The 27,794-nt window shown below is 36.4% G+C and overlaps 1 protein-coding gene across 4 annotated transcripts in view; it reads right to left on the bottom strand.

The window, feature by feature from the left end:
- WAC (WW domain containing adaptor with coiled-coil) overlaps positions 1–27,794 on the bottom strand; it is a 62,568-nt gene that overhangs the window by 23,442 nt on the left and 11,332 nt on the right. For all 4 annotated transcript variants that reach the window (XM_075746422.1, XM_075746421.1, XM_075746420.1 and 1 more), the window contains exons 4-8: positions 14,515–14,621; positions 13,626–13,741; positions 13,084–13,196; positions 11,299–11,607; positions 667–912 (exon numbers count right to left, since the gene is read on the bottom strand). In XM_075746422.1, the coding sequence (XP_075602537.1) occupies positions 667–912; positions 11,299–11,607; positions 13,084–13,196; positions 13,626–13,741; positions 14,515–14,621 (891 nt within the window). The remainder of the gene's footprint in view (positions 1–666; positions 913–11,298; positions 11,608–13,083; positions 13,197–13,625; positions 13,742–14,514; positions 14,622–27,794) is intronic.

Here is a 27,794-nt window from a genome sequence, read left to right as displayed (position 1 = left end):
TCAGTAACCTCCCACATACAGGCACCACATTAGGTAAAATTACATTCAAAATGCATCAAATCTACCTGTTCTTGCAGCGAAACGCACTATAGCTAGTTCTAAACTTTATTCTAATGAACTAGGCCAATGTGACAAAAATCTAAGGGATACATTGATTACACACACAAAATTTAACCTGCTAGTAAAATTACCAGTATGCTATCTTTATTCAGGGAGGCTAACACCTTCTGTTAAAGAAAAAAAGTTGATAGACAACAAGATTTAAGAATCCCTACAAGTTTCAGTATTTGCAAAAACATTATTAGAATAGCAGCACAAACTACAGAAAACAAAGAACATTGCATGAAACAAAAGAACAAAAAGCTCTCAATTTTGTACAACAGGCGAATGCCAATACAGCTATTAAGTCACCAGTCTCAAATCAGGCTGCTCACATACAGCAGCTTAACAACCTTAAAGGTTACTTGGCTAACTTAAAAAGATTTAACAGGAAAAAAAAAACCCACCCCACCACAAAAAAAAACAAAAAACCAATCCCTACTTTATCTAGGGATTCATTTATTCACTTTTCACTTAAAGTAAGGCTTGCATTTACTACAGCTTAGTATCCAGCAATACACTAATGTGTGTAAATAAGAGGTTACATTAAGTTTAAAGAATCCTTACCTTCATTGATTTTGGATATATCTACGCTAGAATTATTAAGCTGCAAGGTGGCTTGCAGAGCAGGCAGCAGCTGTCGAAGGAGATTTGGGTCCTGAAGTAATGGAGGAATTGGTGATTGTGGGACAGGTGAGACAGGAACTGTAGGAGCAGATGAAGCAGGCGCAGAAGTTGGATTCAGTCCAGAAGCAGAAGATGTAGAAGGAGTTGTGCAAGAATGGGATACAGACTTGTCCACAGATGCAGACTCTGAACAGAAGACAGACAGTAATTTTTATTTTCCCCAATATAACCTGACAACTTCTCACTAGTACAATATTCATATTAAATTCAGATGATCAAATGCTTAACTATCGTTACAAGAAAAAAACACATTAATATAACAAAAATTGAAGATATCCACTATATAATGCAATTTAGGCTATTGAACTTAACATTTATTAGGAACACACATACACACACACAAAGGAATCTTTCCACTTCAATGTATTGGACTGAAAGCTGCCAGTATTACAAACGAAAATTTTTTTCCACTAATTTTTTATGACAAATGTGGGCCAAAAATTCCTTAGTGATTTTTTCTTTTACTGTACATATACTTAGATTCTACGTTTTTACCCATGATTCCAATCTTTTCTTAGAAAATATGCTATGAACGAAAACCTTATAGTCCATGGTCTTTACAAATAAGCTAGTATGTCAAATTTGAGGGGAGGGTGCAAGTTATACTTCATTTATTCAGAGACCAGACTGCAAGGAGCTACAAAACAAAGACCAATTCTGTTAAACACAACCCAGCTACGTTGCTCAGGATTCACAGACAGGATAATGAGCTGCACTAGAAATGTAAAACAAGAGCTGTTAACATCCCCAACAGCAGAGTGGAACATCTAAAAATGTATCTGCCCACAATAAATTTCAAACTCGTCAGGTTCTCCCAAAGCATCAAGACCTATATCCTTTATTTTATTAATTTCATTTGAGCAAATATCAACACTTACTATCCACAGAAATGCTTAGTACTTAAAGTCAATTATACTGTATGGCAATTTGTTCTAATTAATGTTAGTTAATTTTAAATTTGACTTCCAGTTAACATTAAAGTTTCTCCTCCATTCCAGTAGGATGAGAATCTCCTGCACCGGAAGTACTTCTACTTACTATAGGTGTACCATCAGTCACTTCAAATATCCTTCCTGTAAGAAGTCTGGGCCACTATATTTCAATTTTAGCTTCCCATTCTCTCATCCCCATTAAAGCCATGAGACATCTCTGCCCCCATATTCAGTCAAGACTAATGCCACTACCAAACACGTTAGATGAAGAGTGGAAAGATGGACATGGATTCAAGATCTCACCCAAGACGCTTGGCCATAATATTACAGACCTGGATTTTAAACCCACCTCGAATTGGGCACAGATTGTCAACCTAGATATTCCACGTTTCAGGCAAAAATCCAAATGAAAGCTAAAATAACTGGCTGGGAAACTCTTTTACTCTAAAGATGTGTTTGTTTCTTTCTTTTCTTTGGAGAGATGGTCAAGGTAAGAAGTGACTAACATTTAGCAAAGAAGGAAAATGAAAAGGTCTTGTTTTGTTTTACTATGTAAGAATAAAGCGTTACAAAATTTCGAGAAGCTTTTGTTTTCTGACAGCCTTAATTGAAACTTTTGAGACTAACTGGAGCAGAACCCTAAAATAATAAAAATAAAAAATGACTGAAGTGAGTATCAATACATAAATCAAATGAGATTAGAAATCTCAGTGAAAAGAAAGGGGACTTCTGCTTCCATGCAGTTACAGTAGAAATAGTTCATAACAGGTCACAAATACTCCAAAACAACCCCTTTTCCAGTCAAGTAGCTGGGAAATCTAAGCCAGAAAAAAAAAAAAGCTGAAGAATCCAAATTTGACAGCTTGCAAGGATACAACAGTCAGGGCACAGAGACATATTTGACGTTTCAAGCAAACTTCTAAAAAAGAGGGGGTCTTATTTAGTTACAAGCTCTTCAGGACAAGGGGTTGGCTTTCAATGTATCTGTAAAAGGGACCTGGTCATTTGGCCAGGAGCTTTCCTAAGGAGATCTGACAAAGAGATGAGAAGTGTTACAAAAACTAAAAAAAGAAAAAAAAAAAGCAGTTACAGAATTTTTATATGGTTTTCAGTAACATGTGACTAGTACAGCTGATTAGGTATTAGCCCCCCCCAACAGTAAGTCATTAGTAAAAGTCTCTGTTATGGAAGTATTACACACAAAATCTTATGTTACGGTGTCCAAAGTAAACTTATTAAGATAACTGCAAGCTAAGACACATCAAGCAAACAAGAATCTTATCCTACTAAACAAAAACTTGTAAAGTTTAAATTGAACTCGGATCTGCCACAGTCCAAATAAGGACAAGGAGAAACACTGGCTGACAAAAGCAAGGGAATTAAGCATAATGGGGCATGTTAGTACTTACACATCCAAGTCTCCTATTCCACAGTTTTGAGAACCTTACAAAAAACCCAAACCAAAACAAACACACACCCTAATTTAAAAACAAACAAAACAGAAAAATATACTAAGCAACTGCCAGCACTCATTTCAAAACATATTTAATGTAGTTAGGCTCATCTTCAGAGTTAGACTGAATTAAGTAAAGAAGCAACTTGCTACCACATTATTAATTCACATAAGTAATACCTAAGCTTCAAACCACACCACCATACCAAGGACCTGGAAGTATTTTTCACTCATGCTGTAGTTTTGAACACAAAATATACTGAATCAAAAGAAAACTCGAGCTAACAATACAGTGAAGACATACCTTAAGACTCATTTACTTGAGTCTCAAGTATTCACTCATTTCTTGAATAAAAGGACTCAAAATATGTAATACAAAACCACTGAATTCCAAGAGGTCTGTAGAAGTACTCTAGTTTGGGTAAACTTCTCTGCTATAAAAATGCAAACTGAATTACATCAAAACAACAGTCCAGTTAATTATTTTAGACAATATGGAAGCACTATCCTGTAGCTATATTATCACAGTTATTTGAAGTATGTGTTAAAATCTGTGAAAGATATTTTTTGTACAATCACCCGAATTAAACACCTAGGAAAAAATTATGTGAAAAAATGATGGTGTCTAATGCTAACATTCAGATCTTTTGAGATGGTTAACTTTACAAAAGCAACAGTCCAAATGTTATGAAAGAATATACCTGTATTGCTCAGTGCATCACTGCACTTCATAAATTAAGTAATTTAAGTTATTCAGAGTAAAATAAAGGGTACAAACCTGTTTCTGAGAAAAAAAAAAATTGTAAAAATATTTGTGGAAATACAAGTATTTCTTGTTTGTATTGAGTAGCCTGAATGGCTATTTTCTTATTTATACAGGGAAACTCCTTTGTGATGAAAACAAACATGCTAAAAAATATAGACTACAGATTAGTTCTGTATAATCACAACTTTCATTACCTTAATTTAAACAAACCTATCTTACTCCATGGCTTCCAGACTGGATGCCTGATTTCACAGAAGTAAATCCAAGAAACACTGCCAATAACCAAAGCCTCTAAATATTTACACATCCATTTTTGTATAATATGATTACAAAGGTATAAAAAGGGGCTTTAATTTATGGTTATAGACAACTTGCAAGTTTTGCCTTTGAAGTTAACACAACTAGTCAAAACTCCTTGAGATGAAATCCTCAGAAATCACTCACTGGGGTCTGTGCATTCCCCCCCACTTTTCCCACAAATAGGAGAAGGAACTTCTGACTCCCTCCTTTTCCTCCCTAATTCCTCTTTTCTGAACTGCTTTGAGAGACTGTTTCCTTGTATGTTTTGCCACATAGTTAAGTTTACTTTTGGACATTTAAACACTATTTCCTAGTTTCTAAAACACTTACTAGGGAAAAAAAAAACCCCAAAACATTTACCAAGCACAACTACAGGGTAGGCACAGAATGGATTGAGAGTAGCCCTGAGGAGGACTTAGAGGTGTTGGTTGATGAAAAGCTCAATGGGACCCAGCAATGTGCGCTTGCAGCCCAGAAAGTGAACCATATCCTGGGCTGCCTCAAAAGAAGCCCAGCCAGCAGGTTGGGGGAGGAAATTCTTCCCTTCTACTCCACTCTCAGGCGATCCCACCTGGAATAGTGTCCAGCTCTGCGGTTCCCAACATAAGAAGGACATGGAGCTGTTGGAGTAAGTCCAGAGGAGGGCCATGAAGATGATCAGAGGGCTGGAACACCTCTCCTATGAGGACAGGCTGAGAGAGTTGGGGTTCTTCAGCCTAGAGAATAGAAAGGTCTGGGGAGACCCAACTGCGGCTTTCCAGTACCTAAAGAGGCCTACAGGAAAGCTGGAAAGGGACTGTTTGTCAGGAAGTGTAGTGACAGGACAAGGGGTAATGGTTTAAGCTGAAGGAGGGTCGATTTAGATTAGATGTTAGAAAGACATTTTTTACTGTGAGGGTGGTGAGACACTGGAACAGGTTGCCCAGAGAGGTTGTGGATGCCCCATCCCTGGAAGTGTTCATGGCCAGGTTGGATGGGGCTTTGGGCAACGTGGTCTAGTGGAGGGTGTCCCTGCCCATGGCAGGGGGGTTGGAACTAGATGATCTTTGAGGTCCCTTCCAACCCAGACCATTTTATGATTCTACAATTTTTTTAAAAATCCTCAGAATTTTACAATCTTGTAATTCTTAAAAGGATTTGAAACCTCAACCATCACAAAACACAGTCAAAATGAACACAGCATACTGGAGAAGAGTGTTAGACTATGACTGAAGTTGCCTGCTATTGACCAGGGTAACTCTGCAGCCTTTTCATTGTCAACACCAATTTCCATACAAATGTTATGCAAATGACTCCTCAATCTCACATAAAATATCAACTATTATGAAAGTCCCAAGGAAAAATTTTTCAATTAAAAAAAATTAAAACAAAAAGCAGACCATTGTCCACGGTAATCTTTTGAACTGTTGAGAACTTTGTAAATTATAACTTACATGTTAGGTCTTCCTCTGAATAAATAAAAAATTAGATTTTTTAGATTATTTTTTGTGATTTTAAAAATATGACTTTGTGCCAATTATTCCATGATAAGCTATCCACTTTAAAGTTTCAACTTTGGGAGTTTCTAAGAAAATGTCTAAAAAAAATCCATTCACTTTGTTGTGACAATATGAAAATACAGTATGCTTTCCAACAATCACAAAAACAAGCTAATTAGATGCAGCCTACATATAGAACTAAACAAGTTGCTGGATCGTCAACTTTAATCATATGGAAAAAAATGAGCAAGAAAAAAAGCCATCAAAATAGAAAAAAAGGAAAACAATCAGGTGGCAAACAAAAACAACTAGATGTGGAGATTAACTTAATGGGAAGAACTATTACTTGGTTTTACATTAAAATGGAGCAGGAAAAAACCTTTTAATAATGAAAATAACTTTTAAAGACCAAAATTATTAGGAAAGAGCTTTCTATTCATAACCTACTCTGCTGGAGAGTGACCTGCAATCACATCCTTTGGACAAAAAAGAGAGAAGTCCGAGTTATCAGGCATTATTCTCTATGACAAGAACCCATATGACAAAGGTGCATCTTTGTTGCAGGTTTCACAAAGAGGTATCTCAAATGAAGAAACTGGAGGCTATTGCTTGCCCCAGAAACATCATGTCAAGTTAGAATGGAAACGTTACACTGCATATTTCCAAGCAGCGTGGATTTTTTTTAATAACAAGGCCCAGTAATCCTTTCAGAAAAAACATCATAGATCATTGTCAGCAGTTGTGCCACAATGTTCTTCAATTACAACCTAGATACAAGAAGGCAAACACTTTGCTTCTCACAGTTTGAGGCAGTACATTAAAGTGCTGCTGAATCTTGCTGTTACCAATCTCTGCCCCCCGTGACAAGAGCCTTTGCTCCTAAGCAAACAGCTGATCTGCTAGTGAATCTCATTCTGAAAGGCAATTCTCAGCCTAGTACCTTACAGTTAAAAAGCTATTCAGACTAGGTTCACAAGTCTTTTGACTGTTCAGCTACTGTTTCAACAGAGTTCTTAACACCAACACACCCACTCCTCTGTTGTGCCTGGGTCACCCTGTTCTACCTGGAGTCCTGTAAGTACCTGTTCCTAGGACTTGCTCACCCCCTTCTCACCACAGTGTACGGAGTTATTCAGGCATGTTAGTGTGACAGAGAATTGAGTAGGGGGGGGGAAAAAAAGAAACAAAAAGAGGAAATGGATTTTTTGTGCAGTAACTTCCTTCACAGTCCTCCTCCTGACAATTAAAACATACTAGAACTCCCTATACTAGCAGCTTTAAAATACTGCTATATATAGCTTGCTCTTATTCTACCACATATATGGACAGCTGATTTATTTCAACAAAGATTTTTTTAATGATGTGGAAATTACCCAATATTGTTTACTCGATAACTCCCAAATTATCAATGTGATCCTTTGAGCATTCCAATAGCTTTTACTACTAATGTAACTTTTTATGCCATTTAAAACAAAACCGATGCACTCAAAGTCCTTCAGATTCAACACTACAATATTACTCAGACACTCTATTGTAAGCTTGAGCTGAACCTTTGGTCTGGTAGTAACAGTCATGCACGTGTGCTCTCACAGTGTGCTCTCTGTGGAAGGAAAAGTGCATTACAAAATTTTCAGAAATTCATTGCCTTACTGCCCCATAAACCTCACCTCCACTATACTGATTAAACAACTACCCCCTAGAACAGCTAACTGAACTGCCTGATTTACTGCTGATGATTAAGAATCATAACACACTCATCTGTGCTGAAGTACCTTGAGTAGATAGTCCACCAACTAAGTTCTCTGAGCAGTGACAGTCACGTTTAGCTTTTTTACACAGTTCACTTCTGATCTACTAAGGACCTTAAGCCGCACCAAAATATATAAATATTTAAAAGCAATGCATTTTGTAAACACATTTGGTCAAATGAAACTATGGCAACAACAATAACTGGGTTCTCAAATACACTGAAATTATTGAAAAAACAAAAAATTCCGTATTTTTCTCACTGGGATTACTCCAGTCTTAATTTTATTATTTTATCTCTGCTGCCAAAATAACTATAACCGCAATGCTCAGCAAACAAGTATAAAGCACTGGAAGAAACCTCTAACAGTCTTGCTAGTGTAATTTTTTCTAACCACTGTATGAATTGAGTAACATACGTAAAACTGCAAAACTCAGCCAAAAGATGCAACGATACCAGGAGCAATATTAATAACCGACTGCTAAAGACTAGCAAGTGTTACAAGTAAGAAAACCACAGGGGTGAGAAAAGGATGAGGAAGAAGCTCAGCTGTCACTGACCAACCACTTTAATCTGTCAGCATCAGGGTCACAACCCACCCAGCATTTCACTGGCCAGCTTGTGAGTTTTGTCAGAAAAATTTTAGAGTAAAAATTTTAGAGTATTGCTACACTAGAAACAGAAGTGCTGCCTGATGGGACTTGGAGAAAAGGTGTGAGAAGAAGTATCCTACAGACAGACACACTGTTAAGATATGGACAATACAACATTTCATTCAGTAACTGAATTAGAAATAGGAAAATGTGATGTGCCCTACAGATAAAGCAGCCAAAAAGTAGGAAAAGCAACCCCACACTTTACCTGCATAAAGCACTCACAGTGAGCACAAACAGAAGCAGTAGATTCTGACTGGAACATTCAAACCAAAGGGTAGAGGTCAAATAGTTCCCCAGGAACTCTCCACTACTGCCAGCCATTGAGGGCAGAGGACTACTGCTAACAGCTGAGCTATAGTTCAGCCAGGGATTTTATTCAATCTCCTTGTGGGACTACAACATACCCCTGCAGCAAAAGAGATTGAGCTGAAAAAAGTGTTGTGGTTGGTTGTTGTGTTTTTTTGTTGTTTTGTTTTTCACAACTATTACTGCATTAAAAAAATACACACTAAGAACAGAACTATTAAAACAGTGGAACATATATGCTGGCATAAGGCTGCCAGCAACACATTGACAAGAAGCAAGAACTCATTTAGGCAAGGACTGCTGCGCATACTATTCAGTCATTTGGACCAAGCTATTTTTGTAAGCAAAAAAATACAGCTTTACCTCTTTTTAGAAAGAGAGAGGGATGGCACAGCTAGTGAACAGAAAAAGATCAAAGGCAGTTTCCTTTACTAGTTTAAAAATAAACCCCTCAAACTATTTTCCAATTTTACAAAGATACTTTTAGAAGATAGTTTGACCTTAGCATCTCAGGACAATTTTTTTTTTTCATTTTGTTTTAACAGCTACAAACAAATATTTTTAAACACTACATACCTACAGTACTACAGGTTCACAGTCACCTCTGGGAAAACAGGTAACAGAAGTAAACTATCCAAAAACATCTCACTAGCACTGCTTCCTCCCTTTTAAATTTAAATACATAAAATGCTACAGAAATTATACTAGTCAAATTGCTTATTAAACAAAAAAAAAACCCCAAAAAAGTCCAACATTCACAAAAAAAGGCAAGACTAATGAACGTACTCTTTGAATCGTCTCCTATCACAATGAATTTTTCTGTAAGAAATGAGGTATTCAAGCAAAACGTGAAAACTCACACTTTCTGGAAAAAGTATTTCAAGCCTAACATTAATCTATTCTAATTCTTCAATTACTTACTAACTTTCTGTAATCCACCCTGCCTGAAGCTCAGGAAGTACTGTATTTCCTAACAATGAAGTGCCATGAAATACTTGCGTCGTTAATGCAAGAGTATTACAGAGAATCTACCCATTTAACCCATATAAACTTAAAAAAACTACATAGGAATACAGAAATTAAGGGATTATTTAGTATGGAATCATCCATGGTAGCACAGATTCTAAAGTAAGATTTATAGTGTCAAGACCGCCCTGTGCGATCATTTTCACTATTCATACCCAATTGTATGTTCTCAAATGAATGTCATACGTAAGCAACACTAGAACTCCGTGCCAACATTTGTAGCAGATGTCACAATGGGAAATTTCTCCAATTGCAGTAAGATTCAGTTGCTCAGTTTAAGTGGGAGCAACTACTAAAGGTATGCAGTAAAGCAAGGAAAGATGATACTCATTTGGAAGTTTTATCACACACCAAGCAGGAATCAAGTACATGCCAGAAATGAGTAATAATAAGGGTTTTCTTTAAGTATATTTAAAGATAGTAATGAAAATAGAGAGGACGCTAAAGGACAGAACACTTGATGTGGATGTTTTTGCACTGTCCTGTTTAAAAGTGCATCAAACTGCAATCAAAACAGAGGCTGAACTGAAGCAGCTAACTATGGTATTCAGTACAAGAACAATGCATAAACTAGTACACCTTCTTGCTTTACTGCGTTGAACAGAAAAAGGCTTGCTGAAAATCTTCTGAGCCTCTGTAGTTTAGAGTCAACATTCACGTACCAGGTCACGTAAAAATTGCACAAAGTCTCAAGAAAAACATAGAAAATTTCTTTACATGCACAATCTTCTTACATTGCACTATTTGCCAATGTATGGTATTATTTGGATATTTTGGATGGCCAAGTGCGCTTATCTGTGTAAGAGCTGGAATTCTTTAATAAAGAAAACTGGAAGGCAGGAAAGCAAACACAGAGTATAAGACCAATGTAAGACCCAAGTCTTTTTGGTCTTCTTTTTAGCACTGCACTATTCTGTAACTAGACAGGCTTGCAAATATCAACAGGGCAAGAAGCCATCTTCCAAAAAAGAATTCAGTGTTATACTAATTAAGCAATATTTTAAATTAAAACCAGACATGTTTATAAAAAATACTTTTCCCCCTCCCAAAGCCTCCAAAATAGAATTTTCTTATACAATGTTACTCTCTAAGAACTCAACTATACCAAAGTATCACATTATCACTAACACCACACATCTCCATTTTCACAATCTTCTTGAGCTCTTCTTTCCTAATAATGAAGTAAATCCCATTAAAATGTAGACTTTTGAAGGGTCACAAACAATGCACAGTAAAGTCCCAATCTTCGCTTGATGGCTCTAAATGTTTCTGGTACATATTATACAGAAATACAAACTTTCAGCAGTTTTAGAACTGAAGATCCAGCGTATCACAAGACAGAGATCAAAACAGAAGAATAGCTGTAACAGACACATAGAAAACTGTGTTGCTTTCTGTAAGAATTGTGCTTGTGTTTATTGAAAAGTTTGACACTGGCATTCCAAACAGTAACAGCAGTTCATAAAATATAATGGTCCAAAATGACTTTCAAATGGTGTAACTATATCTATGTTAAGAACGCAAATAATGGAAAAGATCCAAAACAACATGAGGGAGGACAAAAATAAAAATATGTCCTACTAAAATACGTCTTTCAAATTATCATTTGAAATTATAATTTGCAGAATAAGCCAGTAAACAGCAAATATTGCAGCATCAATTTGAAGTTGTGTAAGATATAGGAAACGTGGTTTAAGGGAAAAGAAACACATCAAAACAGTAATTGGGTTCTAAGCATACACATCAACAGGAAAAACATCTTTAAATTCTAGAACTAACATACTTTGAACAAGCAACACAAACGCAATGCATCATCTTAAATACCAGAAGGAATTTCATTAGACATACCTTTTCTCTCTGTTTTCTGTGCAGGGATGGAAGATGTGGATGTAGGCAGTTTTGATAAAGTAGATGCTCCATTAGCATCAAAGGATTTCTTTGGCTGGTGATCAGATTGTAGAGAAAATGGACTAGGAGGAACAGTGCTTGGGGTAGCAGTTGGATGAACCACTGGTTTGATGGGATGCTGTACTGGAGTAGAACTACTGTGAGTCTCTGCTCTTGGCAGTCTGTAGTCTCTGTCATTGTGCCTGCTTGTTTGAGATAAAATATTCTGTGGGAGCATACTACTGGCGTCACTGGAATGCTTGTCTTCCACTTTTTTCAGGATTCCCCAAGTAACATTGCAATAAGAAAAAAAGATTAAATTAGAAACTTGTCTAAGATTGCAGTGACTTTGATTAATACAGCGGCACATCAACAACTAGAGCTGATTGAACTTCTTACTATTCAAAAAAGCCTCAAGTAGATCAGCATCAAAAAAGGCAAAATTTAATTTTACTCACTGACAAAATGCATTTTCTCTGATCTTTGCTTGATTTAGAGTTCCGGTTAAGCACTGTGTTTTGATGAAAGGCTGCTTTATAAAAAGTGTTACAGTCAAGTTAACTTTTGAAGTCTCCTAAAAAATTCTAAATCAAAATCTATTATTTCCATCTTATATTTAGCGTGAAGAGATAATTCGTGCCATTTTTCTTTTGTTCATTGAAAATCCTGAACATCAAGTATAAATTAATAGTTTCAAATTCTAGCCTTCAAACAATTCCACTTCAACTTGCTTGAGTACTACTACAAAGAATTTACTTTCAATTGAATTAATTCAAGACTATATATTAAATGAGTGACTAATCTGCATTTGTCACATGATTGCAGATTTTAAAATATGCTACACAGGGAACATACCAAGCAAATATAGAATAATTCTTTTTGTTGATTACTAGACTTTAACCTACACAAAGTTACTGCAATATGCTTTTCTGCTATCTTCTTGTAGCATACAGTATGTTTTAACATATGCAGTATGTTTCAGCATACACAGAAAAACAGCCCTTTATATGTCCCTGCCTTGTCAAGTCCCAAGCAAGGGGGATTAAAAAAAAAAAAAAAAAAAAAGAAAAAAAGATTAATACTTTGGCTTCTACTTTTAAACCAACCTGAGAACTATGCTACAAATTCACCCCCAAACCACATCAGCATACAGAATGAATCTCACAGTACAACTGTTTCCCAGAAAAGTGTGACAAAGTTTAAAGCTAGGTATTGGGGAAAAAAATTCCAAGTAACAGAAATTCATAGTCCAGGAAAGGCTTTGCATGGTAAAAATATGCTTTCAATAATGTATACAAGCCTCTGAAAACCTCAATATCATAATCCATAAAATTAGCTTATTATTTTCAGATGTTAAACCAAGGTTTTGGAAGAGATCTCTCCACCTCTATTTTTAAGCTCAGAATATGACATTGACAGGTTTCAATGATCACAAGAGTCCAACTATACCATAAACTGTGCAAGTTGTTTCAATAACTACCTATAATGATAATTAAATTAGGCAGTAAAAGCTGCAAAAAGGATGAGTACCATGAAAAGCATTAAGCAAGCGTTGTACTAAGTAAAGGCTCAATGTTTATTTTAAGAACATTAGGGAGAGCTGTCTGTGCTGTCCGCTTTGGCCTTTTTATATGAAAAGGTGAGAAAAACAGCTAAGGAAAGGGATTTCTTTTTTTTGTCTGTTTGGAAAAGAAAACAGTGATGCAAACAAGGCAAGAATGTATTACTGTAAAAAAAACCACATACTTCCACTGGCAAACCCACTGGCAGCTGTCGCCTGCATCACCTCTCTTCTGTAATCCCTATCTTTTGGAAAACTGTTAACTGACATTTTGCTTGCTTCTTTTTGTCTCTGCTCTCTGAAGAAAACAAAACACAAGTTAAGTAAGAACTTACATCATTTAACAATATAACACACAAGATTAATTACATTATCCTAAGATCTTGCTGCTACAGATGGGGCAGGCAAACTCCAGCCATTGCTTCCTTACACCAGGGCTTGTCAAAGCCCCCAGTATACCAGGTCAGCTCACAAACGTTGCAAAAAAAACAAAACCAGAAGAAAAGGAGAAAACCCACCCCCCACATCCAAACCCAAAAAACCCTCAACCAATCATACTTCCCCCTCCTTGCTCTGGATGATCAAGAGGTCATGGTAAGGGTAGGAACACAGTAGACTTGGACCACAATCTTTTATAGCAGTAATCTATTAGATAAGCTCAATTGCTCTTAAATGAGCTTTATGAATACTTGCTCTTTACATAATGAAAACAGCCACACACATATACCTTTCCAGCCACTCTTTTGGTTTTTCCCATTGTGAAACTTCTGTTCGGCAGTTGTAGTAGTATTTTTTGCCTGAAGAGCTGATGTGTTCAGACCAATCATCCGCAGAATCGTAAGCCTTTAAAATACAAAGAGTGTTGGACAAAGGACTACTTGAGAGTTGTAACATACAAATTTAAAAGCTTCCACCATTTTTAAAAACTACATGGCATCTTCATATGCACCTATATCACGGCTTTCCATTTATACTATCTCTAAATGCCTGTTTCATTTTGATAGTTTAAAGATATGACCACTACGCTCCTGTTGCATTCTGCAATAGCTTCCTGTGTTTTACTCCCATCAACCTTGAAACAAAATCTAATGGTATGTTTAGTGGGATACAGTAATATAAGTATCGATAACATTAATTTTCTGCAGCTTAAAACTTCCTCAAAAATAATTATCTTTTCAAAATTTTTCTGTACGTCACAAATTTATCTATTCTGTTTTCAGTGCAATTTTTAACAAATGCCACTCTACTAAAACTTGGATAATAAAAGTGACTAAAATTCACGTTATGCATATTAAATAAGTAAAATCATATTGTCTTCTCTAGATTTACCAAAGTCCATGGAAAATATTTCTCTCAATATCTACTTCATTTAAATAATCTAGTATTTTAAAATTCAAAACAGGTACCTCAAAGCTCTAATGATTGTCAATTAGAATAGTTTTACAACATATAACAACTGCAGCTTGAGTTTACAGAGTGTGTATAAAATAAAGACTGATGCTGGAAAATTCAATGAAGCAGGTAATGTACATGGCACCTGTTTTAGACAAAATGATGAAAATAAAATGTGTATGGATGGGGTGACAGAGGGATGAATACCAATCACGAATACTCACTGCATCAGAAGTTTTGCTTGGATTATTGCTGGGATTAGAAGAATGTGAATTTGAACTATGAAGAGCACTATGGTTATGTGAATTTTCTTGTGGAGAGTAACTGGTCCCTAAAGGAAAAGAAAAGAAGGACTGTTCACCATGTATGTTGGCAAACAAATCAACCATCTGCATTCTAAGGAGGTCAAAGGGGAAAGGAGAGGGGAGGGGAGAAGGCAAGTTGTCCGCAGCCTGGACCACAGCATAGTTCAGATGCAGAAGTATTTCAGGAAACCACACACATATTTCTTTTTCACACAGTGTAAAGCTCACTTTGCCTTTCTAGTTGCAATAATGCAGTATGTTCCTTCACCAGTCTCACCCTCAAACTTCATTCCACTACAAACAAGTAGCCTTTATAATTTTTTTGATGGTTGGAGGAGTCCTAACATGTCAATTCAAAAATTAAGAGACATTTTCTTCTCAACAGTAAGTCAGAAAGTTTAAATCGGTTTAGCAACAGCCTACACAGACACACAAAATCAGTTTTTAAGTTCACAGGAGCAATGCTGTTTTCTTAACCCTTTTGAGACTACTTCTAACTGGTTCTAGGCAACTATTTCTGCTTATGCATATAGATTAATTTTCCTGCACCTGAAACTCTGCAATATAGGAATCGATACCTAGAATACCAAAACCAGCATTCTCCTAAACCGCCACCTGCTTCTGGCCTTTCTAACAACCACTTCTCAAGGTAACACATCCCCACCGTGAAAACACTTGAACACAAAAGAGCAGCTGGGAAATGAGAAGGGAGATAATTCTCAACACCTTTTACATCTACATTTGTGTCTAAGCTCAAGTCACCAATTACACCTGAACAGTTCTAATTAAAATTAAAGACATCTGTGAAACCCTTCACAATCTTATGTTAAATGTCCTGCTCTTAAGGCCTCCCATTACTCAAACATTTCTAAGCAAGTAAAAACTCTTCCATTCTTCTTTATAAGATTTCCTCTCCATAAGTTTTACATGTTCACATAAATCATGCCAAACTAAGAAAAATAATTTTCTTACACATTTCAGTGAAAAACCTTGATATTCCAAATAGAATGCTCTCCCTGCCTTTATTTTTCCTCTGCCTACCAAGAAGTTTCTAAATACCCAGGTATACTACATGAGGTACCACTAGCTTCACATACCGTATAGCCATCTAGATATGAAGTCAAAGTGCTTTGCAAATGGCAAAGTCTGTCTCTTACGGGCAACTACCGTAACGAACAGTTCACTGATAGGTGGGAGTGAAGAGAGCCATTAAAGCAAGTATTTTTTTTAAGACTTCTGAGAGTCACACACTCAGAAAATGACTAAATGATACATCATGGTGCAGAAAGGGAAAGATCATAATGCCAATCCTATCTTCTGAGCCTTCTGACTACACAAGCGTTGACAAAATTACTGCTTCAAACAACTTCTCCCTGCCTGTAACCCTGCAGGTTAGAAAAACAGTCCATCACAAAAGCAAAGAGGTATACCATGACTAATCTGTTTAGTACCCTACAAAGGTTAAAGGCTGATTAGCACACGCATGAGTTATTGCAACCTGAACCAACTGTAGCTCTGAACCTCTTCCTACACTATTTTGGCTAAAACTGTATGTCACTCTCTTTAAAGCTTTGAGGGTTTAAAAAAAAAAAAAAAAAAAAAAAAAAGACTTGTACTCAAACACAGCCTTCCAAAAGCAAGACAATTAGTCCACAACAAAAGTATTTGGCATGTTCAGAGCCAGGTGGAATGACTTACCATGGGGGTAACTTAAGCTTGTCAAAGCAATACTCACAACATCACATGCTTGTGATGCACGGGAATAAGAACAAAAAAATTGAGCTTCTAGTGAATTATGTGACTTTACATGTTATGTATGTTAGAAAATTCCAAAATTTAGACTTTAATATACACTCATAAAACCAGACACATTTAGTTCCCCTAAATGTATGCAAGAAGTAGACCATACTCCTCAAACACAGTCTTAATTTTTGGTTTTAGACACTGTTTTTTGTTTTTAGATTATGGATTCAGATAGCTGGTTAATATTGTCATATTAATCATTCTGTCAAGTCTTTATTTATTTACTATACCCTTCCCAAACTCTGAGATAAAATTATTAATTTTTTCATGTATTTCTGTAGGTTGCTTAATGCAGATATATATTGGTTCATTTCTACCATGAGGTAAAATCACCTCCCTTTTTAAAGAAAAAAAAACAAGATGAAAGTTTTCCAGATGGCTTGTTTGAACAGTTTGATATTAGTCACTCAAAACTTCAGAAAACACCAATGCAGTTAACTTACTGTAATCCCATACCACGGATGCAGTAACACTACACTTTGTTCACTGTACTCAAGATGTAGTTGGTGATTTTTAAATACTGTAGTGGTCTAAATACACTGCCACAGTGAATCTCATCTAGCACACATTTTCCAAACATGAATAAAAGCCGACAACATACATATCAAATCAATAAATCCTTTAAAGCCAATTCTATCCAACCCAGAAACAAACCCTTCAAACTCACTGAGCAGACTTTCAGCCCCCACACGGTCTAACTGCTCAGCAGCATTCCCTCACCATTTCACACTGTTCCCAGCCCCAGCACTGAGTCACAAAGCACCTCGGAGCGAGTATCAAAGCGGCTGCAGCAGTGACACCCACCTACAGCTGGCCTCGACAGTAGAAATGCCTACTATGCAGCAGTTTCTTCATAAGGAGCCCCTGGGCCTCCCCACGCTGCGCTGCAGTCCTTCTAGCAAAACTCCCAGGCTACACACCCATTGGCTTGCCCTGAATCAGGGATCCTGGCCTACCTGAGTGGCCTCAGCTCCATAAAAACTGATCATGGCTGCTTCAGCAATACCAACTGCCTCGGGTTGTCAGGATAAGCTACATGGGCTTTTACAAGGGCCAACCATAAATATATACCTGGTGGCGTCTAGGACAATTACACAGTGTAATTACAGGTGCAGGTTCACCCCCATACCTTCATTTTATTTTATGTGTAATACCGCTTTACATTTGGGTCAGTACCCAAACTTCAAAGGAACAAGCATATGAAAGGACTGTCAAACTGACATTTGCTGTTGGGAAGCTTCCAAGACCAAAGCAGATGATGCTCTGGAGAACAAGAGTTTTAGGCACTTCATACAAGTTAAGGGCTTAAAGATTGTACGCGAACACTAAAACCGTATCACCAAATTAACCGCACACTAAAATCAGTGTGCCTCAGTATAAAAAGGTACATACCTGCACAGCAGTCACCTAGGAATTCTGACAACCCAGCCAAGTAAGCATCGCCAGCTTAGCTTGCCAGGGAAAGTTGCTCAAGACCTTTAGAAGGCCACCAAGTTAAAATGGTACGCAGAGAGCAATCCACAAGTGGAGGTCTACCTCTAAACTGAAGGAGGGGTTCCCCTTACTTGTATGCTACCTTTCACCATTAAGCAAAGCCTAACCCCAAGCCATTTTAAGGTGGCTGCGACTTGCAATCAGCTCTGTCTCTCCCAGCTGCGTGCCTGGCAAAGTAGATCACGAGAACAGGATCACTAAGATTAGTCCATACCCCAGAAACAGGCCTGATAAGGTAGACAGCATGCTACTGTGCCTCGAGATGTTCCCTTATAGCACTTCTCACTCTTTCCTCTTACAGTTAGACCTTCCTTACTAGTCCCACTTTCTTCAAGAGTGATAAAAAGTCTTGGTTTTAAAATGCTCATTAGCTTACCTTAAGATTTAGCAGTTGCAAATATACATCTTTGATGCACCACAGAGAAATTAATATTGTGTTATAAATCCTCCAATTCGGTTACAGAACTCCCCATGGAAACGTTTACTGCACCATCACTGTGACTTTCCTCAGCTTAATCATTATTTTGGAAGCAGTTAAATCTGGAAAGAGCTATTCCTAACTGGAAGTTGGCCAAGGAGGGCATCAGCACTACAGTTATATAAAACTGGAGTGGTGCAACCATGTGAGCAAGCCTCTAACACTATCTCTAGTGATGAACAGATCGTAGGACAGGTCAGAGTCAAGGTTAAATTATCATAACTATCTTAAAGTCTTTCAAACAAAAAACACATCTTCCTTACTAACACATGAAAATCAGCAGAAACCACAAAAAGCATGGTTCTGGGAACTAATTCAAAAAAACAGGCTGTGATTTAATGTCTACTACACATTTGAGATTCTGCCATGCCAAGACTCACTTTAAAAACGTTTTTGTAAGTACTTTCCAGATCCAAACTGCTGAATCCCAGACAGTTTGAATGCAACAAGGCTTCAACACTACACTGGACTTGGAGAACAGACATAACATAGGGTGAAATAAGAATATTTCATTTTGCAACATAGTCAACTTGCTCTAGTAATTATCACATTTAATGCCTCCCTTAACACCCCTTCAACTCTGTGAAATTAAGTTGACATTCTGAGTTAGTTAATGATCAGACTGCTCTAATAAAGCAACTGATTTCTCTCCCTTCTCCCCGCCATCTTTCAAGACATGCTGAAACTTTCCTTTCCAAAACCTATACACCTATACTAGCAACTACAGCACCCATTTATAACCAGCTAAAATAAATTTTTTTTTGCTGCTCACTGTGTCATTCTACATTGTCCTCTGGCATTCAAGTCTTAGCCCAATTAAAACTTTTTAGCTCATAACAATACACACTATCATAAACATAAAATCTCCAACTAAAATGCACAGATCTGAACACTGAGACACAAGTCATATTCAAAAGATAATCTACAATCCAGATCAGCAAACATTAAAAAAAAGAAAGCTATTTTTCATCCTCTTCAAACAAACGTACACTGAGAAATTAGACAGTAAATAAGTTCACACATCTCCACTCACACCCAAGATTTTAGCCAGGCACAAATAGTAAAATTACAGTAGTCGCAGTAGTACAGTATAGTGTCGCACTATCCAATAGTTAAAATGTTCTATGCTGGACCCTATAAAGTTATGTTTCCTTTTCAGTCAGGTATCTTGTTAATATCCTAATTCTCCTTTTGTCCATAGTAAAAAGTATCAGTGCAGATAATAGAAAGGCAAGTTTACAAATGCTCCCCAGCTGTGCAGGAAGCACAAAAAACGCTCCCCAGCAATGATGAGTGCTGTAATCAGAACTTAAAGGCAGTCCTCCCATTCATTCCCTCCAGAGGGTGCAGGGATTCAGGAAGGATTCTAGGAGAGTCGTCTTTTCCATGCTCACAAACCAGGCATATGGAAAGAAACACTGGTCAGCAGAAAAGCAAGGATGTTCACTCCACTTGTTTCAACTCCATACATACTGTTCTATGACTCCACATTCCATCTCTCGACTAATACACAATCAAATTCATTAAACTAGAGACAATATTAGAACCTGAACTGCCTCAACAGAACAAATACTGCCCAACTGACAGACACTAATTATTTGTTAACAGAGAAAACTTAACAGCAAGATAGTTTATGGTAGTGATATTTTATGAGGATAATTAATTAAAACTTGTTTAAACAGTGAAAATGATATAAACTTATCTAGGATAAGCCTAAACTAAAACACCTAAAGTGTATTTCAACTGACATCTTTGTTACTTCAGTGCAAATCTTTGTGCAGAACACTTTCTGAAGTTCTGCATATGGGAGGAAAAAACCTAACACAATAGGAACACAATATCCATCATCTCAGCAGTAACTGAACAGCCTATCATGGCCATCTTTATTTGCCACATGTAAAAGTAATAAGACAAAACACAATTTTCCTTCACTGTATTTTTATGTGGCCTGCTATATTGAAATAAAATATGGCTGCTTTCCATAGGCAACTAAAAGCATAAAAACTTGCCATTTTTCTAGCAGAGCAATGGCCTCGGAGAATACACCAACTGTGCAGTAATGCTCACCAGAAATTCCTAACATACTAAGTTGAATGCACACTGCTCTGCCAAAAGAAAGAAAATCTAGCCCAATCACTGTACTGCCCAACTACCCAATTACATACTCATTATGCCCCCCAAAAGAAGTGTTTTATACCAGTCAACAAGTAGCTCTAGGAGCCTACAAAGCCTTGTTTTCTTCCCTGCCCTCCTCTCCTACTGTATCTCCTATCCAGAACAGCAAAGTCTGTGCTGTTTTGTAATGTTCAATTCACAGGATAATCGTCCCAAAGTAAAGATTTTTTCATCTTTTTCTCCAAGTTACCATTTACACAAAATTTCATGGAAATTAGTCCAAAACGTTAGTATAAACAGACCAAGAGTCGTACATATATGGAGTGCGACAAATGACCAACAAAGGATGAAAATAATACTGTAAGCATACAGTTTTCTTCATAACAGAATTTTTCTTCTAAAATGGGAGTAAGAAAATGACACCTCAAGAAGAAAAAGCCAGGAGCGGTAAAACCAATGAAAGTCAAGGACTCGTACTGCTTTACTAATTAAATACCCTAAGAGCGCCAAGATATTACTGATTATTAAAAAAGATTAGCTTCAAATTTTATCTTACACATTGCATAACATAACAGTAGTGCGCTATTTTGCTGCCTTCTGCTTACATTTTTATTTTTAATTCCATCTGCTCAATTTATTTCAGAAACTGAAATTAATTTCAGGGCAAACAGTACAAACTGCACTAGAAAGAAAAGCAGTTATCTGGCCATCGAAAAGGAAAGCAGAAAGTAATAAAGTGGCTCAAATTAAAATTTAAACTTCTCAATTCTCGTATAACAATTCAGTGATTTACTACTCCAGCAGCTAACAGGCAGACTGTTTTCCTAGGGTTGCATTTCAGTCTAAATGGATGTAACAGCTTGGGTTGTCCTCACTGGTAGAACAGATACAAACCTATTTTTATCCAACCATCCCATTCTAGTTTGCTCCTTTCCTTGTTACAGCTACAGCAAAATAAGAGCCCACCTCCCAGCAGCAGAGAGAAAACACTTTTCAACTTATACATAACTTAGAAAATTATTAAGTTCACTGAATCCACTTAAGTTTCTGGAAGATCCAATACTCAAATGTCCCAAGTCATGCCCTTCAAAAAAGCCTAAGGGATGAAACATGCATTTCCACTGCACTCTAGACAAATCCCTACCAACTTTCCTCTTCGAAAGAAAACCAGTATATTGGTAGTTTACTTGATATCTCAACCATTAAAACAAAAACAAGCAGAAGACTGGACAAACCATTTTACCATCACTGTAAAAATGTTTATTCTTTATTTCTGAAGAGCAGTAAGCAGTATTATATGAAAAAATTTGCCTGTTTCCCCTAAACTAAGGCAAGTTCCAACCCACTTCTAAACCTTTCTGATATGAACACCTTAGAAAGACCCAAAGGTTACTGAAGTAGATACTTTTAAACAAATTGAATCTACAAGTTGAATTTACGTGAAAATAAAAACTATAGATAGGCAACAAATTCTTTAGATTTACATTTGCTATTTCACCTCTTTGGGTTCAGGTCACCTAATTAAAAAAAAATAAAATGCTAGCAACATCCTAAACACTGCTTAACATCTCTAAGGCACCTACTTTATTTGAGATCAATCGACCTGAAAAAGCAGCTTAAGCAGTTTTACCCATGGAAAATAAGAAAAAGTACCATGAACGTCAGCAACAAAGAGTTATATTCCTAACTCACCAGCGCATGACTCCAGAAGATCTCAATGTATTAAATAAAAAAACCAAACTCCTTGCTACAGCATCAACAATGACAGTCAATTTTAAAGTTTTTTTAATCTTGCAACCCATATTAATGTTATCACATTTGTATTAAGTGGAGTAGGACATTCCTCTAAAAATAAACTAGAGGCAGTTGAGAATAAAGCCAAACTATGCTTTCATCCTTGACCGTAGCTCAGAAAACATTTACATCATATAGTGTAAGAGAGTGCACAAGAGAGGTTCTTCTGTCCTCAAATAAAAGCTTCATACAGAAAGGGGCTTTTTAATTATTACGACACACAAAACGAGGAGTGTTAAACTGACAGCCAGAATCCTTATCACAAACTGATAATGATGTTATATCTTAACTCCAGTGTGGATCAGCATGGCATACGGCCAATAGACTGAATTTCCCCCTTCCAAGCCTTCCCCAGAAATACACCACGAAACTCAAATGAACAGCTCTCCTGTGAACACACTGTAATACAGTACTAGGAGATCCAAGTTCGGTAATAGAAGTCTAACAGAACTACAACGATGCACAATCCTACCTCAGGTAGGAATACTTCCACAATCCTGATCAACTCAGAGCCTCGGATTGGTCTAATACCTTCTCAAAAGACAACAACTCCACTAAATAAATACAGCAGGAAAGGTGTGAACAGGATTTCAGGTTACGTCAAATAAAGTATATAAAGGTTTTTTAAATGAGTCGTAAGTAGAAACTAACTTTATGGTTAAGCACCTGATAATAAGCAGTTACCACAAAGACGGAGAAACTGTTCACTTTAATAGAAAACAGTGTGTGTAAAAGTATATTCAGTGCATGTCACAAAAAAAAAATCATTTCTGTCAGATTCCTCTGAATCTCTGTTTCTGCAATCAAAGATACATATTGACTGGGGTATTTTTAAATTATTACCAATAGGCAGATGCTCAAAAGCTTTCTGCAAATTAGGCTTAGGGGTTACTAAAACTGGATAAACAAATCCTTTAACGTTGTAGAGGGGGGTTGCGTGTCACAATATTTACTTTTCATTCAAGGACCTTCCCAAAGAACATAAAACAAAGACATTGGAAGAAACACTGATGTTTAAAAACATACACCTCAGTGACATAAGATAGAAATTGCTTAAGTGCAGACACTTTCTAAAAACTGGGTTTTCCAATATTTTAAGATTGCAAACAGCACAGTAATACTATGAAAGACTGATACATCATAAACTGGTCACCACTGACAGAAGCTTGAATAAAGTCCGAGTTCGTGCAAAATAACTTCTGCTTTCAAAGGAGAGAAAGAAAACCAAAACAAAACCCACCAACAAACACAACAGTGGCCAGAATACAGCTCTGACTATTCCTCCATTTTCTATTTATCAACAGTACCAAATTAGTACCCCCACTCAGAAGCTCCAACCAATTCAGCAAGGTATGACAACTTCATCTCCCTGACAAAATCCTCTGACCAAAAATAAGATTAAATAAGAATGAGGCCACGTTGTTTAGCAACTCTCAATTTTCTTTTAATATTTTGGGGATAGTTACTTGAGGACAAAGAACTTTAAGCAGAAGAATCTGTGGGTGCAATATTACTTACAAATTAACTTGCAGGGAAGTTTCCATTACTCAGTTTAAAATAAGGAAGATGAAGTTGCAGCTTTTTCTGAACTTAGGTAGTGCTATGCAGTGACAAACGCTTGAAACCTTAATCCCATCTTAAAAGTTTCCTTCATTTCAATTGAGCATGCACCATTCAGAATAAACAACTCTACACATACATGGTGTTGTAAAAAGATTAAAAAAAGGGAGTACCTATTACAAAACACTACTGCAATCCTGCAAAAGGTTAGTCACAGACATACCTATCACACTTATATCCTTAATAAAAAGGCTGTGGCAGAATCAACACCTAACCATGTTAAAAAAAAAGGCAAGAACCAAAAAGACACTGTATATCTCCCTTCTTAAATGTGTCTTAAAAATATTAACTGTAAGTCGTATTTTCTCAAATTCGTATCTCAAGATACATCAAACTTGACTACTCTCCAAAGGCATGCAGAATTTTATCTCATTTAGTTCTATTCTATTTTTATTTTGTAGGCTAACACAAGAAAGCCTTATTCGTATTCCAGTTACTTAATAACCGTATCTGACAAGAACCAAACTCCACCTCAATACAAGATCACTGCTTAAGTGCTATTAATATTTGCCAGTTGAAGAGAACTTTGCTTCTTTTCTAAGACTACAGCAATGTCCATGAATTTTTTAGTAACTCATCACAAATGAGCAAGCTAACTTGAAAATACTTAGTATTAGAAGCAGCAATTGCTCAATAAACTTTTACATGATAACTTGTGAAATTATTAGGCTTAGACAAACTACTCTTTCAGTTCAGGACATGCTATACCACATACATATTTATTACAGTATAGATATGCAACAAGTCTAAGGATTTTAGTTTTATGCTTATTTAATCTTCAACTGGGAATTATTTTTGAAAAGAAGATAAGCTAATATAACATTCTGAAAAAAAAAACCATGTCAAATCAATTTCTGCTGCATAGAAGTTCTTCATTAAAAAAAAGGAATGCTAGCCCAGAGCTCGGGGTGGGAGGTGGCAAGCAAGAATCCACCTAAGAATTAATATATTAAGTGTTGTGGGTTTAATACGACAGATTCACAGCCTTAGTTTCAGGCTGGATGCTTGGCACGGCTTAATAAAGGTACTGTGCAATAGGGTTTTCAAATATCTAAAGCACAGTAGCTGACAAGACAATTCTTCCCTCTTACCATTAAATAATTCTTAAATACATACTTAAAATTCAAATGGTCTTTCCCAGATTTTCCTTACTAGAGGAAAATAAGTCCCTCCGCAAAAGCTAGTTATGTTTACAAACTGAAAATCTCTTTTACAATTGTCTGGTTGTCTAAGTGTCTCGTTTTATTTCCCTAGTTAACACTCTCAAAAGGACTATACAGGGACTGCATCCATTAGTTTAGGGAGTGTTTTGCCCGTAAAAGAGGTGAACTTTACACAACTTGACTTTGAAGAGGATCATATTATTTCTCGTATTAAATCAAGTAGAAATAGTGTTCTTCCAAAATAAATTAGTAGTTTTGAAAATTAAGCCTGCGTTAAGCCACCAGTGGCAGATGTCTGAATGAGCAAACTACTCAAACTACTTAACTAGAAGAGATCTGAACTCCCACTGATGTTATTCAGCAGGGACACCTGATGTGAATACATCATCGTCTAGAAGAACATAATTATGTGAAATAAACACAGCAGAAAAAAATGGGTAAAGCACATTACCTAACTTGTACAGAAGAGCTGATGCACAAATATGCATTATTTATAATTATATGCCTTAATAAAACAAGTATTCTTTGGGTTTTTTCCACATTTGGAAGTAAATAGGTATGTTTGAAACATAATAGATGAGCAAGGCAGATCATAATTTCCTTTTTCCTGTTTATTGCTACTGATAGATATGAATAATTTATAACTCTGTTACTCTAACAAACTCAGTAACAAATCTACCTACGAAAGCACTGAGGAAGACTGTGGAGGACATAAAACAGCATGATATTTATGAAATCTAGGAAACCAAGGGAAGAGAAACTAATCTGAGTAACTGGGATGGAGCTGTAAATAATGCTTCTTAAAAGTATTTTCAGAAAGCCTGACATGCCTAAATATATCAGATTTCTATGATAATATGTTGAAATATAGAATGTTTCTCTTAAAAAAAAAAGCTTAAAAAAATTAATCTTACTGGGGTACTGAAAGTCTTAGAGCAACAGATGTAACAGATTTGAAAAAGAGGCAGGAGGGCTTTTTTGAGAAGTTTAACTATGCTGAGATCTTTTCCATAAGAAAGCACCAATACTGGCCATTTAACACAATAACTTAGTTTGAATCCAGTAAAGTCTAATAGTAGCATGTCCATTACTATGGATATTTTTTCGAATTATGTTTGCTTTTAACAAAAAGGCTGATCTTCACATTCCTGGAATAAGCAGATTAAAGAGTACCACTGTCAAAAACTAAAATCACTGAAGTCTTCTCAAATCTTTAGGTACAGTTACAAAATAAATTTGAAGCTCTCACGTCACTAAAACAGGCCAGAAATTATTCAAGTTTTTACTACAAAGTATACTTTAACAAACATTTCTAAGTATCAGCTGATTGCATTTTGTTTCTGCAGAAATTAATAAGCATGTTCACAATCTTTTCAGAAGCTTTTCTCTGGTAGGCAACTCTCAGACAAAAAAACCTGTATGTAGTAATGACAGTGCCATTTTTGAAGTATGCTCCTCAATGGAAAAGAGCAAGTAGCACTAAATTCAAGATGCATGGTATTTGGGATTAAAAAAACCCCCACATACAAAGATGACACAGCTAAATACATTTTCTTGAGGTTTTAAATGTAACCCCATGGGGGGGGGGGGGGGGAGGAGAAAATTTTAGCTTCATTGTTCTCTAAATTCACTTCACATTATCCTGTACAAACATGATCTACACAAAATGAGTTTAAGGAGTACAGCATTCCTCTATCCCAAAGAGAAATCTTTATCTACAGAAGCTATCAATTACTGTCCAATTTTCATATTAAAAAATTTAACTTTGAAATCAAATGTATGCTGGGAAGTGGTGAGGGGGGAAGGTAAAGGCCTTATAAACCATAGAAAAGCACGTGAGAACCATGTTAACCTTTCTGTAACAAGTTCTTCTGGCAAAGAAAAGAAGAAATTTATATTCTGTCATACGTAAATTCTGCAAATCCAGAACAGCAAAGCAGTTTCAAGATACTCAAGATACCGTCCAACTAGATGAAGCTGTGCAGTTATGGCCAACAAATCAGAATCTAATCTGGTAAACATATACATCAGTAAAACCCATCAGAAGTCTGCATTAAAGTGGAAGCGTGCAATCATCTTTGAAGAAATACATGCTACATATTAAGTCTGGCAAAAATTGTACTGAACTACAGATAAATTCTGAACAATTTAGACAGTAAGAAATTTCAGAGATCAGATCATCTAGATTATATTAAATCCTAAAAAGACTTTTTAGGATAACTGTTCCTAAAAAAAAGTATGCGCTGATAAAACACACAAAACTTAAAACTGTACCAGTACACCAGGCACCTGCAAATACTGAATTCTACTGCCAATAAATCCATCACAGATCTACCTGACACCAGAGCAGCCCTCAAAACAACATATTCTCAATGACTGAAAATCCTACAATGCAATATAAAATACATTCACAGGTTCATAATCCTCATATGCCATGAGCCAAGACCGACCACTTGGGGGAAAAAAGTTATCACGGCAATGCTACTTGCAAAGTTAATTAACAATTTTTAATCCCTTTCAATTTGAAGTCCACTAATCTACAACATTTAAACTGTTTTATCTCTCAGTGGACCTCTGATCAACTAGTTCAACTTTCTGCATGAAATAAACCTTAGAAAAATGTCTTTAAGTCATCCAGTTGCAAAACTTCCACCCCTCCAAAAATCATCACAATAAATCACTCCAATTGTTACTAACAACATTAAAAATTGTGCCAACTTTCTATTTACTGA

Source organism: Balearica regulorum, chromosome 2 (genome assembly GCF_011004875.1).
Source record: "Balearica regulorum gibbericeps isolate bBalReg1 chromosome 2, bBalReg1.pri, whole genome shotgun sequence".
In the NCBI taxonomy this organism is placed as follows: Eukaryota; Metazoa; Chordata; class Aves; order Gruiformes; family Gruidae; genus Balearica; species Balearica regulorum.
Note: the sequence above shows the minus strand (reverse complement) of the source record. Positions and strands in the feature narration are given on the sequence as shown.